The following is a 16531-nucleotide window of genomic DNA, read 5'->3' as shown; positions in this document are numbered from 1 at the left end:
AAACCTCACATCATCTGCCAGCCTGTCTGGAGAGAAGATTCTTTCAAGCTGAACCAACAAACTTTGCACACTAGCGTCTCCAAATGGCAGCAAACGTCCCTGAAAACTGTTTGAACTTCAAAACCCAGAAATCCTGTGATGTGATGTCAGTAAACTACACTCAGCCTGTTCATGTTTACCAGTAGCATGTGTTCCTGTGTACCACATGATACCTAAAAAAAGCAGACAAAAGGCCTAATGTTAATAAGTCTGTGGGTGGGCTTTGCAGCCCTCGGAGTTTTGCAGATGTCATTTTGCTTTATTGCTGAGTTTTGTTTAATTACTTCCTGTGGATGAAGTATAATTTGTCTTGTAATATTGATACTAGACGTAATGATGGATGGGAGAGCTGTAGCTATTTCTGGGCCATCATGTATGTGCTATATTTGGCTTAGATTTAGCACCCAATATTTTCCTTTTAACTCCGATTTAGTCTGAACAGACCTCTGAGTGAAATATTTGGCTCTTTAGCTGATAAGTGCTCCTCAGTGTGCAGCACAGAGTTTAAACATTGCCATCTGGTGTATCTGATCCATTGTTGATTTGAAAATATCGGTTTTAAAAGAGAGCTTCCACATTTCAACTGGGTCGTTTTACATTACTCTTAAATGCAGCATTAAATATTATTCACGTGCATCAGAACAGCCCCCTCACAGAGCGTCAGAACGGCAAGACCAAAGGATTTGTTTTTGTAGTAGACTGACTATATTGGGTTTAAGATCATCAGTTCAAAGTTCAGAATTCCAGCTTTTGAGGGTATTTACACAATTATTAATCAAAGGCACTGCTCAAACTCTGGATGTAGTCTGTACAACATTTTGGGATTCCTGCAAAAGAGAGACACCACTGGTGTACTGAGCAACAGAAACATTGTGAAAGCTGTAGAGAAAAAAGTAGCAACAACCTCCGCAGAGCAGAGGTGAAAGTATCAAGGCCACCATTTAACTAAAATGTCAGGTCATAACACAAGATGTCATCAGGAGGAAAAAAAAAAAAAAAAAATCACAAAGCCTGGGTGGAGTTTGCCAAAAAAAAAAAAAAAAAGAGCGGAAACAAAAGTTTATGAAGTTTTATGGAGTGTTGAGACCAAGATTAAACTCCGCCATGAAAAAAGCCAAAGTGTATCCACGTCATGGCTTTGGCTGCTTGTGGAACATGTCCTGATATTTACTGATGATATAACTCCTGATGGCAGCAGCAGAATTTCATGCATGAAAACGATTTGGGACGCGCTTCATCGTTCAGCAAGACAAAGATCCAAAACCCTCTGCCAACGTAACAAAATAGTTCACGAGAAGGAAAGAAGGTTTAGGACTGAGTCATCTGAACATGCAAATATTACTGCAACCAAATACATTTTCATTTAACTTACGCAAAATGTTTATCGTGTGTATCTTCTACGATGTTCAACAAATTAAGTCGAAATACTGAATTTTCATTTCATATCTTCAAAATGTCTTGAAAACGGATTAATTAGCCACATCTTTCCAATACCTTTGAAGATGACTGTAGATTTGTTCCCCCATGTTGCCATTTTTTGCATGGTGGATAATACATATATATAGGAAATTTACAACACGATGTGTTATTTTATTGGTGACTCCCAGAAGCTGTAGGGCCCTTCACCCTCTTCTTATTGAGATGTGTGTTGGCACATTTCCCCACCACTGGCAACCAGCAGGCCAGGGCCCTGGGACAGGAGAAGGTGAAATGTCATGAGCAAAATGCAAAGTGATGCTGACAAGTGGTGCAGAAAACATGTTCTCTGCATCTCTGGAAACCTTGATATTTACAAAGTCAAATGAACATGTCATCCCACACTGTAGGCCAACTATCGGGTTATTTAAAGTGCAGGTTCAGAAAGCAGGTCGGTGTTACATCACAGGCACCAGAGACTGTTTACGTGCAGCTCAGCGGACAAGACTTGCCTTTGTTGTGGTTGTTATCCTCCTCCTCCTCCTCCTCTTTCCTTCTGTCTGTGAGCAATCACGACTTGCAGAGTGAGACACAATAAGGCTGGGCTCATAGAGGAGTAGCATACTGGTTCACATTAGTCCGCCATCACATGGCTGCTACAGGCTCCTCTGCAAGATCCACTGTCGGTCCCAAGCTCTCTGAGTGTTATCTTTCTAATGCACAAGCTCCTAAACAGTGTGTCCCACAGCTTGAGCTTTGATTAGCAGCAGAAAACAATTAGTCCTCAATCACATTCAGCCACAAACCTAATTAATCCAAACTGCATTCTAAGTACAATACACTCAACATGGAGATCATAGTGTGAGGATGCTTTTAATGCATCTTGCTATGCTGGTTGTTATGCCAACCATGAGCTTTATATATTTATTTATGCAGCAGTGATTGACTATCACTTTAAAATTATAATAACACATTTAGAAAATGAGTTGGTTGCACCTCAAGTCTCCTGCATCATGTGGATATAAGATACCTTAATGTGTGATGATTTTGTGTTGGTCTGTCCACCACTTTGGTCCAGACTGAAATATCACAATAACCATTGCAAGGATGGTCTTAAATCATAGTCAAGCTAGAATTCATCCTGTGTCATGGGTGTCAAGGGTGTATAGTAAGGATGTCTCTTTGTAGCAAATATGGAATGTGTGTGCTTTAGTGTTAATTCCAGAAGTATGCACTATTCAGTATTTACTAGATGTAAAAAAACTAAGTATGTCAAATATGCAAATAAAGCATGTATTATAATTTATGAAAATATAATTTATGTAACTGAAAGCTGAAGATTTTGTCCTATAGTACAGGATGTCTCAATGATGTTCTCGGACTCTGTTACATCCGAGGTCGTGTTACATCTGAGGTCACGCTCCCTCGCAGTCACTTAACTGTCACTGTGCTGGTGAGCAGCTCTGTGTACGAGGCCATGCCTCGTGGAGTCAGACACGAAAAATACAGTCAGTTGTCGGCACAGCTAAGAGTCATACTAAGATTCACTGCAGAACTTACATGTATTAACAGAAACCCAAGGCTGTCAGGGGCAAAAGAGTGACTAGGGAGAACTTCCAAATGTAATATGAAGACAACAACATTTATCCCAGACACAACTGTAGCTGTATGAGAGTAAATAGAGCATGTAGTGGAATAAACTCCGTATGTTGCATGTGCCCAACAGGGTGTGATTCAGGCTGCTAAAAGCACCAACAGACCTACACTGCTGTGACAGATCATAAGGGCCTGAATGTAGAGTCCCAAACAAGGACAAAAAAAAGTGGCAGCCATGACTGAAAAGCTAACACCCCTGTCTGTGCAAATGTCCCCAAATAGCGGCTAATTGCAGCAGGAAACAGCATCTTTTTAGGCAAAGTGATGAGGGGAGAGGCCGTACAGAAAAAAAAGGCATGTGATGTGACCAAGGGATGAGAAAAGATCTCTGTCACTGAGGCCGTGTGCACATTTGACACAGCCAGCCGAATACCGCCCTGATAACGTCAATATCATTTACTTCATCTCCTGTCAGCTCGACGCCTGCTCGCTGTCACTGAAACGGGCTGAAAATGGAGAACTCCCACACTCACTCAGTGACAGTGCCGGAGCTGTATAAACAAACCCCTCAGTGTCAGTAATTCAAGGGTATCAAGAGCTGCTTCCCTGCAATCTGCTGCATCACCGAGCTGTCTTTAAATAAATAGTTTGACATTTTGGGCCAAACACCTCTGCTATAACTTACTGTAAAACAAAAGATTAACACAACTTGCATGTCTTTAGGGTAAATATGTTGATTCCACCTAGTTTAGCATACAGTGAAAACTGGAAATGCAAAAACAGCCAGCAACAAAAGGTACCACATGTAACGAAAATCAGCCTGGGTAGCTGTCTCTTGCCGACTGTCTTCATGGAAAACTAAGCGGTCAGCTGGCCTAGCATCATAGCGACCATACAGGCACATGGTGTAATATCGTGCATCTCATCTAACTTCGCATATGAAAGAAAAACAACTGTTAAGTACTGCTGCATTTCCTTTGGAGTAGTGTTTAAACACATTCACAAGTGTTAAAAGCTTGGGAAACTTGAGCAAATGTCAGTGGAAATGGTCCATCTGAACATATAAAGCAAAAAAAAAAAAAAAAAACACAACTGACTGATCTGGCCCAGACACACACACACACCGAGTCATGTGGCTTCAGGGAATCTGCCATCGTGTAACCCAGCAACAACTCATGAAGCCAACGGGTTAAAAAAAAAACACAACCTAAAACATGTCTCACCACTTCATCCTCATTCTGTCACAAATGTAAATCTGTCAGGTCCAGCTTGATGTGCAGGAGCACGATGCACATGCATCTCTCAGCATCTTCCTTGGACTCACCCACTCTCCAATTTAGATTAATGCAGGAGCTAATTTATTGCTGTTGAGTTCTGCCTAGCTGCCAACAGACGCACAGATTCATAACTTATCAAAAGCTGATTAACACATCAATCCTCCTGCTTGTTCCTGCTAAGAATGCGGAGCTGTGTGCTTGTCAGGATTAGTTAAGTGTGAATGAATCCATCCAGACTTGAGAGCCGTGCATTAAGTCTCTCTTATGGAGACACATTCTTTTGTCACAGCAATACCTTAAATTGTCCATTAAATGTATTGATATAATTGATCATAATTTAAAAAAAAAGTTACAATCCTGTACTCAACAATAATGTAAAAACAAACTCTAGGATAGCAGATGGTGGAGGGAAGAGAGAATCACAAATTTGTCTCTACAACACCACAAACTTTCTTTAAATGTCCTTAAACAAGGAAGTGAATGTGATGACCTCTGACTCCTGACATGGAATCTGCCAAAATTTAACGTCTGATCTTCCAAATTGCAATTTAATCTAATACTAACCTCTGAGCTGCTACTTTTCAGCTCCTCTGGGAACCACATGAGCTGTTTTTGGCAAGCAACATTTAAAAAATGTCCCCCAGTTGAATAATGAGCTGCACTTTTTGCCAGTGAGCTGAAGAGACAAACTGGAGGGGGTGGGGGGTAGTGGGTCTGCAGCAAGACACTCTCGTGCAGCCATAGCAGCATTGTAAATCGGAGCTGGCGTGATAGGTCCTGACAGCAGCGCAGTTCTGGCCATGAGCACAAACTGCCTTGATTACGTAACCAGACTCATTGTTGCTGCCTTGTCACAGCCATTAAAATTCATGGGAATCGCATGAAATTATGTTCCCAACAATTGTTTGCTGCAGCAGCAGAAGACACACGGAGGGCAGGGTTTGCTCAAAGTAAAAAAGAATACGAGTTAAATTAGTTGAAGCAAAGACTAGATAAATGCTCGTCTCATCTCAGCCCGTCTGCACTTGTGGTGAGTGGACACAGCCCCATAGCAGAACAGATTTGTGTGCTGGAAACTGCTCGACTGACAACACTCGCACTCCTTCACACCTATGAGGTACGGTGACACTTTGCCACCTGTTCACAGTGCTTACGCTATCAAAAGATAAGCACAGGAGGATTATTTATAGTCCTACATCTGTGGAGAGACCAGACTGTGAGAGACACAAGACACACTTAAGAAATAACTGAGCTTATGATCTAAAGCCAAAAACTACATTTAGAAAAAACAACAGGCTGAAGCTCAGTGAAAGGCTGAATGAAAGTAAGAGATCATTAACGGGGCCTTGTTAACACAAATGGCATAATAGAAGTTTAAACAGAGTCATGTTCCCCTGCAACTTTTTAAATTTAGATATCTGTGGATGAGCTGCATGCGTCTACTACTTTCTGCACCTCTCCCGTCACTCTGCTTCGACACAAACAAAAACAGAAAAGTCAGAAAGCCGTTTTCTGCAGAATTAAAATATGTGAGCTAGGCTTCTGAAATGGGTCAGAGGTGGAGGTGAACCGTTACCATGCTGCTGCATGTATACGCGGATTCCCGGGAACCAGGTTTAATAAGCACGTGTAAAACGCAGGCACTGATCTGAGTAAACCGGTGGTTGTATGTGGTGTGGCTGAATGAAAAAAAAAAAAGAACCATTAGTTTTCACAACCTTTCTGAGCAAAATACAAAGTACAATAGAAAATGTGTGATTACTTTTAAACCAAACATCAATATTACATCGTTTTACTGTGAACTCCAGACGATATCGTGCACAATAATCAGAGGAGCACCTCACCATTAGACAAACACACTCCTGCTGATATGATAGAGGTGTTTCCACACTGTTCAGATGGAATGATTTATTCATAATCATGATAGCATAATAAACCAATGAACATTGAAAGCACTGACAATTGAACCCAAGGCCTCTCACACACAGCATGCACCACCCCAACCCCTGTGTTCACAGAGACACTGAACATTCCTAACGCCAGGATACTCCTGGCTTCTGAAAGTCCTTTTTTATTCTCTGCCATAGTCAGTTTGATCCTTGTTCTTATTTTTTTAATCCTTTAAATATATTTTGATATAAAAACAAGCCCACGTATTATGACTTGACCATGTTTGTGAACTGCCTTTCCCCCTTTTCCTCCTGTTAAAGTCCTGCCCCCCCCACACCCCGCTGCTTTGAGATGTCTTGGTTGGAGGACAAATTAGTTACTGGCTCCCAAATTCCTTCTTCCTGTTTATGCTCTCTTCACTTGAAGAAAAAAAAAAAAAAGTCCAGTCTGATGGGGAGGTGGTGGAGGTGGGGGAGACAGCGCTAAAAAAACAGTTTGATAACCTCCCTGGGAACAACAACAACAACAACAACAACAACAAAAAAAAAACACAATAAAAAAGATTTCTTTAAAAAAGTAATTTAGAAAAAAATTAAACCACAAAAGTCCAATTGAAAGAAGTGCTGGAGGGAAGTCTGGAGCTCTGTAGACTGGAGGCACTTTGGCACAGAGCGAAGGCCTCACACCTGACACCATGCCGAGGGGAGGGAGGGATTGAAGGAAGGAAGGATGGAATGACAGAGCTGGGCTGAAAGGCATGCAGAGCCACATGGAGATACAGGGATCCAGGAATGATGAGACGATGGAGGATGGGAGCTAAAGAGCACCTGACAAACTTGGAGGAAAAGGCCAGCCTCCCCTCCAGTTAATGCCATGTTCAGGAGAGGAGGAGGAGGAGGAGGCGGAGGAGGAGGAGAGTTGGAAAAAAGGGATGTAGAAGAAAAAGAGGAACTTGGACTGAGAGAGAGAGAGCGAGAGACAGAAAGAGAGCGAGAGAGAGAAAGAGTGTGAATGAGCAGCTGCAGATAAAGGAGGAGGAAAGAGCAGTGGCCCATCGAGAGAGGAGGAAACTGTCTGTCAAAAGCTATACAACACAAACAGGAAACAGTCACTGTGTGGAAGCAGAGGACGGCTGGTCGACGTCTGAGGGTTGGGGGAGGGGCATAGTATGGCAGTTCCACAGGGTAACAGGCTGGGCAAACAGGAGGAAGGGGCTACGGTCCCTCTTCTTCTTTTCCTCCCCCTCCTCCGACTTTGCAGGAGTGCTGGGCTGCATTTCCCAATTCTCCCCCCTATGCTTCCCCCCTCCCCCTTAGTGCCTCCTTTTCACAGGTATAGCTCCTTGGCTTTGATATGCTGCAGCTTCTCCCTCAGCATGCGGAAGGAGGGCCGCATCACCGGGTCCAGGGTCCAGCACTGCTTCATCAGGTCATACACCACGGGTGGGCAGCCGTCTGGGGCGTCCATCTTGTACCCCTTCTCTACCCGCGGAACCACCTCTTTCAATGGCTGGGGGACAGAGACACAGCAGTACTTAAGTGATATTCTTTTGGCTGGTAAGTCAGCTGATGTAACTGCCTCAACTCCAGCACAACAACCCAGACGAAGGTTAAATAATATATTCTACCAAGTGGTGAAGCATGCAGGAATAACCACATTAATAATTTATAGCACATGGTGAGAAACTTCTCTTCACCTGCTCTAGCAGGTAAATGGCACAAATCTAAATATATCAAAACTGAAGGTTCAAGACACTTTATTCATTTTTTCTTAAGATTATTAAACAAATTTAAATGTACTGGTCCCAGTGATGAAGCCTGCCACCTGCTGGTGTAGTGATTCACAGAGAGCTGGCACTTACAATTCTAGGGTAAGGCACGCGCCCAAACGAGTAGATCTCCCAAAGTAGGATTCCGTAACTCCAGACATCTGACTTGGTTGAAAACCGCTGTGGGATAAAAATAATGAAAACCCCAAATTTAAAAATTGAACTAAAGTCATTCAGAGAACTGCCTCTATCCATCAAAAGCAGGTGCTGGGTAGCAGTTTCTTTTAGTGCTATTTCAAGTGTACAGGTTAAGAAATAAGGAGAAGAACTCTTTTTATAAAAACACCCTAACGTTTTTAATCTATGTCTGTATTAAAACGAAATATGTTCAGTGAATTTAAATTACATGTAAGTAGGGACTTGGAGGAATGCGAGCTTTCAGATTAAATTACGGCAGCGTTAAACCTAATAATTTAACCGAATTAAACACGTGAAGAGATATATTCAGTTTTTATTAAGGTATCGCTGATTTAGGTGAAGTCATTTAATTTACATTTTTTTAATGCTATTCTATTTTTTAATAGGTACAAATGAAATTCACATCGCTCATCTGTTGAAAGAAAAAGGCTTGTTTGACTCAAGAGTCACCTGTTTTAACCCTACATTTGTAATCAACTAAATAAAGAAATGACAAAAATACATTCTATTTTTATTGGTATACAATTTGCAAATTATTCAATGCAGCAAATGTTAGGAAAATTGTTTCGCTGTGACAGCTGTTTGACTGCCTTACCATGTGTCTGCAGGATGCTGTCAGGTATCCTGGTAGACCTGACAGAGCAGCATCACCCACACACTCTCTCCCAGCTCTGTCACATCCCTTTGACAAACAAATTCTTTTAGCATCTAACTTTCTTTATTTCTGTTGCAGTAAGACAGCGATGTGTTGCTGGCATTAGCAACAATGTTGTAGGACACTAGCACGTTAAATGTTTTGGGTTCCCTTAAATTTAAAGATTTTGTTTTATTTGGGGTCTATTAATTTTCCGGTTCCCCAGCATTAAACTGTGAGGAAATAGAGGAACTCTTAGCAATAAATAAATTATGTCATAACTCATGCACACTAATCATTAGTTAAACTGTTAATTTTTTTCCAGTCACTATTCTCTAAACTACAAGCTTTAGGCATTTATGTCCAGCAGATTTACTTTCATAAAAACCTTTTGTGTAATGGTCTTTTGGCATACTTTGTGTTGTAGATAATGAATCAATAATTAAGAAACAAGTTGATAAGCTGACTGATGGAAAAAAAAAAAAAACGACTCTAAGTGAACTCTAAACACTATGTCTGTTGAAGAGGAAGGGCTTTATGGAAAGTGGGCAGAATTAAGAGAAGCTTGCAAGCTGCATAATATAGAGAAGTCTGAAGTTTTGCCTTTCAGCACACTAATAACCTGAGGCAAATAGCCAAGACAAGCTCTGGACTATGTGGCCAAGTCAAAGCCCAAACTTATACCCCACAGAATGTCTGTGGAGAAACATTAAGCTAGTGGTTCATAAATTCTTCACATCAAATGCGAAGGCGCTTGAAGGGATCTGCCAGGTAGAATGGGGAAAACTCCATAAATCCATGTGTGACGAACTTGTAGAGAGACTTTCTGAAGCTTTACATAATAATCCCAAATAAATAATCCCACTGATATGAAAATGGTAATTTTAGCAATTTAAAATCAAATCAATAACATGATTAAGTTTTCAAAATGTGAATTAACCTGAAAACATCCTGAAGCAATTGTCTCGGTTTGTGTAGTTAAAATCCTACAAATTGGAAAATAGCATTCTCATTTAAGACTTACTACCTTTTTTTCAACAAGGTGAAGTGTTCACCCACTTCAAAACAAATGCTGGTGAAGCATTAAAAACATTAGCCCTGGTCTGCTATGTGTCCAATGCTCGTCCTCCCTCACCTTCTCTCTTAGTGCTTCTGGGGAGGTCCATTTGACCGGAAGCTTGGCAGTGTCCTGTATAGATGAGGCCTCCTTAGTGAGGCCGAAATCGCTGACCTTGGCAATGTTGTCGTCAGACACCAGCACGTTACGAGCTGCCAGGTCTCTGTGGACGAAGTTGTTGGCCTCAAGATACTCCATGGCTTCACACACGTCACTGTCAGATAACAGGTAAAGAGTGGGTGACTACAATAACTGGACCATCACAATCTTCTATACATAGTTCTTAATCTATGTAGACATAAATGTGCTCAACTGACAACTCTGCTCAATTGACAACTACAATTAACAATGCAGGTGCAAAATCAGAGCATATAAGACATTACTAATACTGTCTTGTATTCTAATTGCTTTATGTTCATAAAACCTTTCCCTCAGAAGTCTCTCATAAGTTTAATCAAGGGTTACATAGCTCACAGGGGAAATTAATCAATAACCTTCATTCTGAATGCATATACTAACATCTACCCATCCATCATCACAGTTTATCCTGTTCAGGGTCACGAGGCTTTAGCCTATCCCAGCTGTCTTTGGGTGAGGCAGGGTACACCCTGGACACGTCGCCAGTCTGTCTCCGGGCCAACAAAGAGAGACATATAGACAGACAACCATTCATGCTCGCATTCACACCTATTTAGAGTTCATGTACTGTACTGTAGTATAATGTTTGCGCTAAGTGATAATTTATTTTTAAGACTTTAAACCACTTGACAGATAAAGCCACCATTTATCAAGGCAAACATGCAGTGTTAAGGTAGCTTGTGAAAACAAATGGCTTTTATGTTGCCAGTCAAGTGCGTGACACTGTTCTTTTCAAAGCAAATTGAAATCCTGGAAAGTAAAAAAAACTGCAGTTCAGTTCAAGACCTGGAGCTGTGCTGATTAATCATCTGACATTTGAACAAATATAATAGGTACTTCAACAGTGATGAAGAGGACTCACAGCGAAAACTTGAGTAAGCAGTCTCCTCCGAGCACAGTTCGTCCTCTAGAGCGCAGGTAGTCCACTAGACTGCCCTGTGAGATGGTTCAAATAATGAACATATCGGTTTTATCTTGGGTAATTAGCAAAGTATTTTGGTTATTATTAATTTAACATTTTATTGAACAATTTTAATGTCATACCATTTTGCAAATAATGTAGTTATTTAAGGCATTTTCCAAGAAAGGAAACTACAAAACCTCATGTTACTAACCTTGGCCATGTACTCTGTAACAATGTAGAGACTGCCCCTCTCCTCAACAATTACCCCTAGCAACTGGACCAGGTTATTGTGTCTCAGTTGCCTGCACATACACAGAAACAGAGGCCAAAAAGGAGGTTTTAATATGCACTAAAACATTTTGCAGTACTGTGAAAGACATAAGAGAGTGAACAATTTCTTAAAAAAAAAATACAATTAATAATAATATTCAAAGGGAAGATAAGCTGGTGAGAGGATGACCACACATTTGAATGGGGACAAGGGGCCTGTACTGCATATATACACACACCAAACATCATATTTCATAGGTAGTGTGAAGGACAAAGAAAGAGCTGGTGAATCTTACGTCATGACAGAAGCCTCAGCAATAAAGGCCTGTGCTGTGGCGTCATTTTTAATACACTTGACCGCCACCTTGGTCCCTCTGTAGTCTCCCACCATCACATCTGACAAGGAAACAGAGTTAAGTTTTAGTACAGAACGTTGGTCTTTGTTATTACTGCTCTAATGTAAGAAATGATAGCGCACCTCCAAACTCCCCTTTGCCAATGGTTGTGAGAAGTTTTAGCTCCTTCCTGTTCAGGGCCCACCCGCCTGCCAGAGAGGACAGAGGACACTTAGGCAGAGCTCACATCTGGTTGATTATGACAGTTGATGTCTGTTATTGTACCACTGTATTATAAAAATAGAAAAACAATACCTGAATTTGGAAGTAAAAAACTAAACTCATTAGTGAACCTACTCTTCAACAAATTTGACAGTTTAGTAATGAATTTCAAATTAATTGCAGCTATGTGCGATGGATTCTTCATTTTGAATAAAAGGTCTTGATTTACTTCAGCATTTATCTTATTTCAGTTACCTAGAGAAGAATTAGCCAGGTCAGATACATACAGGAAGTGAAAGACAGAGAAAGACCTTGACCTTGAGAGCTGGCGAAGCCCAGCTTTCATCCCTCGGCACAAAGATTAATTACCCTCCATTCATTAAAGCCATTAGGACTGGGATGATAACATAGCCGTGTAAGAGATGCAGGCTTTGTCCCTAAACTGTGTGTGTGTTTACATCTTGATTTTTGTGAGGTCAGCATGACACTATATACACACACAAGCAAAATAGAGTCCCTGTCTGCACTGGAGCCAGTGTTGTTAATAAGCTCAGTGTGCCCTTACTCCTGGAGAACTCGTCTTGTGCTGCCACTGTTCCCTCCATTAGCTTGGGTTTAATTAGCCTGGTGCAAAGCCCATCAGCATCTTTGGTGTAGTGCTGGGGACAGAGATAAAGATAAAATATATTAGTTAAACTTTTTTAAGCAGAACAGGAAGTAAGTATGTTAAGTGACAAAAAAAAATAAAAATAAAAAATACATTACTTAATACAAATTAAATATCCATGAGTTTACTCAACCAAAGAAATTCAACATGATAGGCTCAACTTTGATCAACACACTATTAAACAGTATGGTTGTCTTCCACAACATGATCCCTGCCTCACTTCCATGTAAAAGATGAAATAAAAAGAGGTGGAATTACACAAGTTGAATTGATATGCGGAATCAAAAGTTGGTATCAAAAGTTGAAAAGCATAGGCAAGTTTTTTAATGTAGTTCAGTGTCTGGTTCATGTGAATGAAAGAGATTTATTTCAGCCCTGGGAAATGCTGGAATGTTAAAAAGATGTCCAGGTCAGCAGCCTGAGTGGACAGTAGTTCCTGCAGTACACACACTGCTTAACCAAGCTCTGCATATCCATTTTGTACTAGGCAGCTCTCTACCAAAGGAGAATGTTGCTGGAAATAAATAAACATCATACTTTGCTTTACTGGCAGCTGTTAAAAATAAGAATTCATGAGATAGATTTGAGAGACATGCTTTGTAGCTGTTTAAGTACTTGGTCTCCCCTTTTTATGGCATATGCACCTGTATAGTAAATAGCACTCAAATAATCCAGATTTTCATTTTGAATTTGACAGAGTTACACTTAAGACCTTTGAGTGAATTTATTAATAAAGGGAATACAACCCATTTAAACATCATAAGGTGTATCAAGATATGATAGAGACAATTATCAATTATTATTTTATTTTTAGTGCATGTGATTTTTAGGGATTACAGTAAAAGTATAACATTCTCATCTGAGATGTGACAAATAAGAGATTAATAGATAGGGTCATCCAAACAGAATTGAAAAGCTTTTTTTTTCTCCCCCCAGGTAAAAATGTCTTGCAACCACATGTAAATATCTACTCTTAAATTAATATCTTGTGTAGGACTAAACAAAACTTGCAGGTCAGGAAAATATTTATAAAAGATTATATTTAAGACCTAAGTCCTTTTATTAGGTAAACGTAAGTTTGTGCATTTTATGTTTTTTCACTACCAGCAGGTATCCTGCTGTACGCCTGTGTGCCCTAATGATAGGAACATAGATTTCATTTTGGTTCCTTAAAACAACACATGGAGCAAATCAAAGTTTTAAAATTACAACATATCACGTTATATAAAAGCATAAGTTCAGAATATTTGGGTTAAAAAACAACAAAGAAAAAAATGAAATAAATCACTTGCTGACACTGACATTGAGTGTAAAGCAGTGGCTTCTGGTGAGACAGCGGAAGTAACAAGTGGCATTAAAGTTCTGCTTGACTAATACATTAATAAACTGCAAAAGAGGAAGCTCCCTCACCAACAAAACCAGATTGGTGTAATTGACGAGACAAGTTAGCCTTACGCCCACCAGGGGGCAGTATCACGTAAGAGAGGACAGCTTATACATGAATGGGCAGTGAAGGTGATAAATGAAGGCACACATGTACAACAACAACAAATACTCACATTACATTTTCCTCTCAATTCACTTATATGACTATTGACATGTGTTTTTAAATCTGCACTGTGGACATTGTATAATTAGTATTGTTTGTTAACACATTACAAATGTTACAGTCTTGTAGTCTATAAAAAATTATTTTTTGTAAATTGTGGTACTGGATAAATAACAGTCTTCCCATATTTACTTAAGAAGAAAGGTTGTAATCACTGGGAAAACATATAAATGAGCATTGTAGCTAACAATGCATTCAATGTGCGGTTACGCTCTTTTAATCTCATATGAAGCCATGATACTTAACATGTAAGCATTGATACTGGTAAACAAAATACACAACATCAATGTGGATGTAGAGGGAGGCCTGGATCTGTCAGTACACATTAATGTATTAACTGTGTATATGGTCTGTGTGTCTGTATTTAGGTCTAAAGTATGTGAAGCCTGATGTGAGAAGCCATTAAGAGCAGGGCAGGCAGAGCAGGGGAATAGTCAGCAAGCCGGAAAAACACACAAGAATGTGAGGAATGCTCTCACAGGCTATTATACAGAGACAGAAGTCCCTGGGGAATGCAGACAGTGTAGAGAGATACAGAAAGACAGAGAGAAACACAAGGGAAAGAGAGGCAGAGTAAAACACAGAGATGAATAACTAAGAGCAGGGAATGCAGCATACCTGGTATCTGTGAGGGAACGCAAAGAGAGAAACAAAGGGAGGGAGGGAGGGAGGGAGGTGGACAAAGGAAGTGAAGGCAGAACCAAGGCTAGAGGGTGTGAACAAGAGAAAGAAAGGAGGAGATTGTGGGTGGCTAAAAAAAAGAAAAAGAAAAAGAGAATCCACTGGCGATGTAGATTGTCTTCATTCCAGCTGGCACATTCTTGTCATCAACTTCCACAGCCCCTCAAGGCAAAGGGATGACGCACAATTATAAGTGTGATATCTGCCAATCCAGTGATTCTGTTAGAGGATGAAAGCTCCCCCCTAGTTCTCATCATCCCTCTGCTATTACATCTCCTGTCTTCCCCACTTCCTCTAAACTGGCTTGCAGATAACAGGCACAAAGGGAGTGGATAAGACAGCTCTTTGAAGACTGTCAAAGTGTTCTCTAGTTTGAGTTTTAAGGAAACTCCTTGGGGACACTGGATATGTTTATGTGTGTTTGTATTATGTAACAATAATGCAGTGCAATTTAATCACGGTTAAATTGTTAATCCTGGGTTACTCAGTCTACAGGTGCATCCATCTTAGCTGCAATGCTATGAACCAATTTGTTACAACAGTAAAAGGAGCTGTCAGACCTCTAACAGCTTGGGGATCCAGCCAATGCCATGAAAGGCTCCAGCAACTGGTCAACACTAAGAAGTAAGCAGGTAAAGTAATGGATGGATAAGACAAAAATGCAATATTGCAACTAATAACTTATAATTTACTGTGCATCTTCTGATTAGTTTGCTTCTATACATTTTTTATAAAATTTCTAAATTCATGTTTTTTTTGTATAACAGTTTAGGAAAAAGAGTTTTGCATATTGTAAAAAAGAAAAAAAAAAAAAAAGAGAGAGAGAGAGAAATTAGGTCTTTAAAATCGAAAAACTGTACCAAAGGAATATTTGCCATTTTGATAGAATTTCTTATTGTTTTTCTGCCAATCAACCCGTCTCTTTATTATCATGTTGAAGCTCTATAACATTCTAAAAGAAAGTCTAATGTGGAATAACATTTCAGGATGAACCATATTTTTTGGCACAGCAGCTGGTTTAAGTCAAAGTAGACTGCCAGCAGCAGCAACAGCTTGACAACGCTGCCGTACATCTAACTGACGTTCAGGAAAGAGGAAGAGTCTACTCGAACATAAAATCACACATTTACGGTCAGAATGTGAGTGGTCAAAGCTTTCATTTTCTTACAAAGGACTTGTTTTGCAGGCTCTCTCTGTGTTCAGCTGAACACTACGTGCTTCTGATTGTTCCTACTGTTATTAAGTTTTGAGACACACCAACCAATTCACACTGATGATGGCAAATTATCCTTTACAACCACTACATTGAAAGCTGAGGGTATTATGGGTATCAAGGGTATTATGTAGAGAAAAAATAGGAGCTTAAATGACAGCTATGTATTTACTGTCTCCCACCTCCACCAGCTGCATGAGGTTCTCAAAGTACTCCTCCTCGTCTATGGTGAGCTTGCCGTTGTGGTAGATGATGCGGTAGTGCTCCACCTTGCCATCGCAGCTGACACAAAGGGTATAATCACCGGGATAGTTGGTGCTCTCCCTTACCAGGAACAGACCTGTCTCTGGAGGGTAAAGCAGCCGCTCAGCCTGCTCCCGAGTGATCTTCCCGTGAAACCAGCTACAGAGAGGGAAAACAGAAAAACTGGTGAGGACATTAAAAACCAAACCTACACACACAGACAATGTGTGTGTCCCATACAAGATAGTGGGGAAGTAGTGGAGGTTGATTTAACAGACCAGTCTCATCCATATACTGCAATACCAGTTGTGTTA

At 40.3% G+C, this 16531-nt stretch overlaps 1 protein-coding gene across 2 annotated transcripts in view; it reads right to left on the bottom strand.

Moving 5' to 3' along the window:
* Positions 1-6202: 6202 nt before the first annotated feature.
* LOC137111561 (tyrosine-protein kinase CSK) overlaps positions 6203-16531 on the bottom strand; it is a 41885-nt gene continuing 31556 nt past the window's right edge. The window contains exons 5-14 of one of the 2 annotated variants that reach the window (XM_067495102.1): positions 16157-16376; positions 12370-12463; positions 11726-11791; positions 11544-11643; positions 11189-11279; positions 10936-11009; positions 9954-10149; positions 8780-8866; positions 8080-8166; positions 6203-7727 (exon numbers count right to left, since the gene is read on the bottom strand). In XM_067495102.1, coding sequence (XP_067351203.1) covers positions 7545-7727; positions 8080-8166; positions 8780-8866; positions 9954-10149; positions 10936-11009; positions 11189-11279; positions 11544-11643; positions 11726-11791; positions 12370-12463; positions 16157-16376 — 1198 coding nt within the window. In that variant the 3' untranslated portion in view covers positions 6203-7544. The remainder of the gene's footprint in view (positions 7728-8079; positions 8167-8779; positions 8867-9953; positions 10150-10935; positions 11010-11188; positions 11280-11543; positions 11644-11725; positions 11792-12369; positions 12464-16156; positions 16377-16531) is intronic. The other variant, XM_067495104.1, reaches the window with a different exon arrangement.

Source organism: Channa argus, chromosome 2, assembly GCF_033026475.1.
Source record: "Channa argus isolate prfri chromosome 2, Channa argus male v1.0, whole genome shotgun sequence".
Classification (NCBI taxonomy): Eukaryota; Metazoa; Chordata; class Actinopteri; order Anabantiformes; family Channidae; genus Channa; species Channa argus.
Note: the sequence above shows the minus strand (reverse complement) of the source record. Positions and strands in the feature narration are given on the sequence as shown.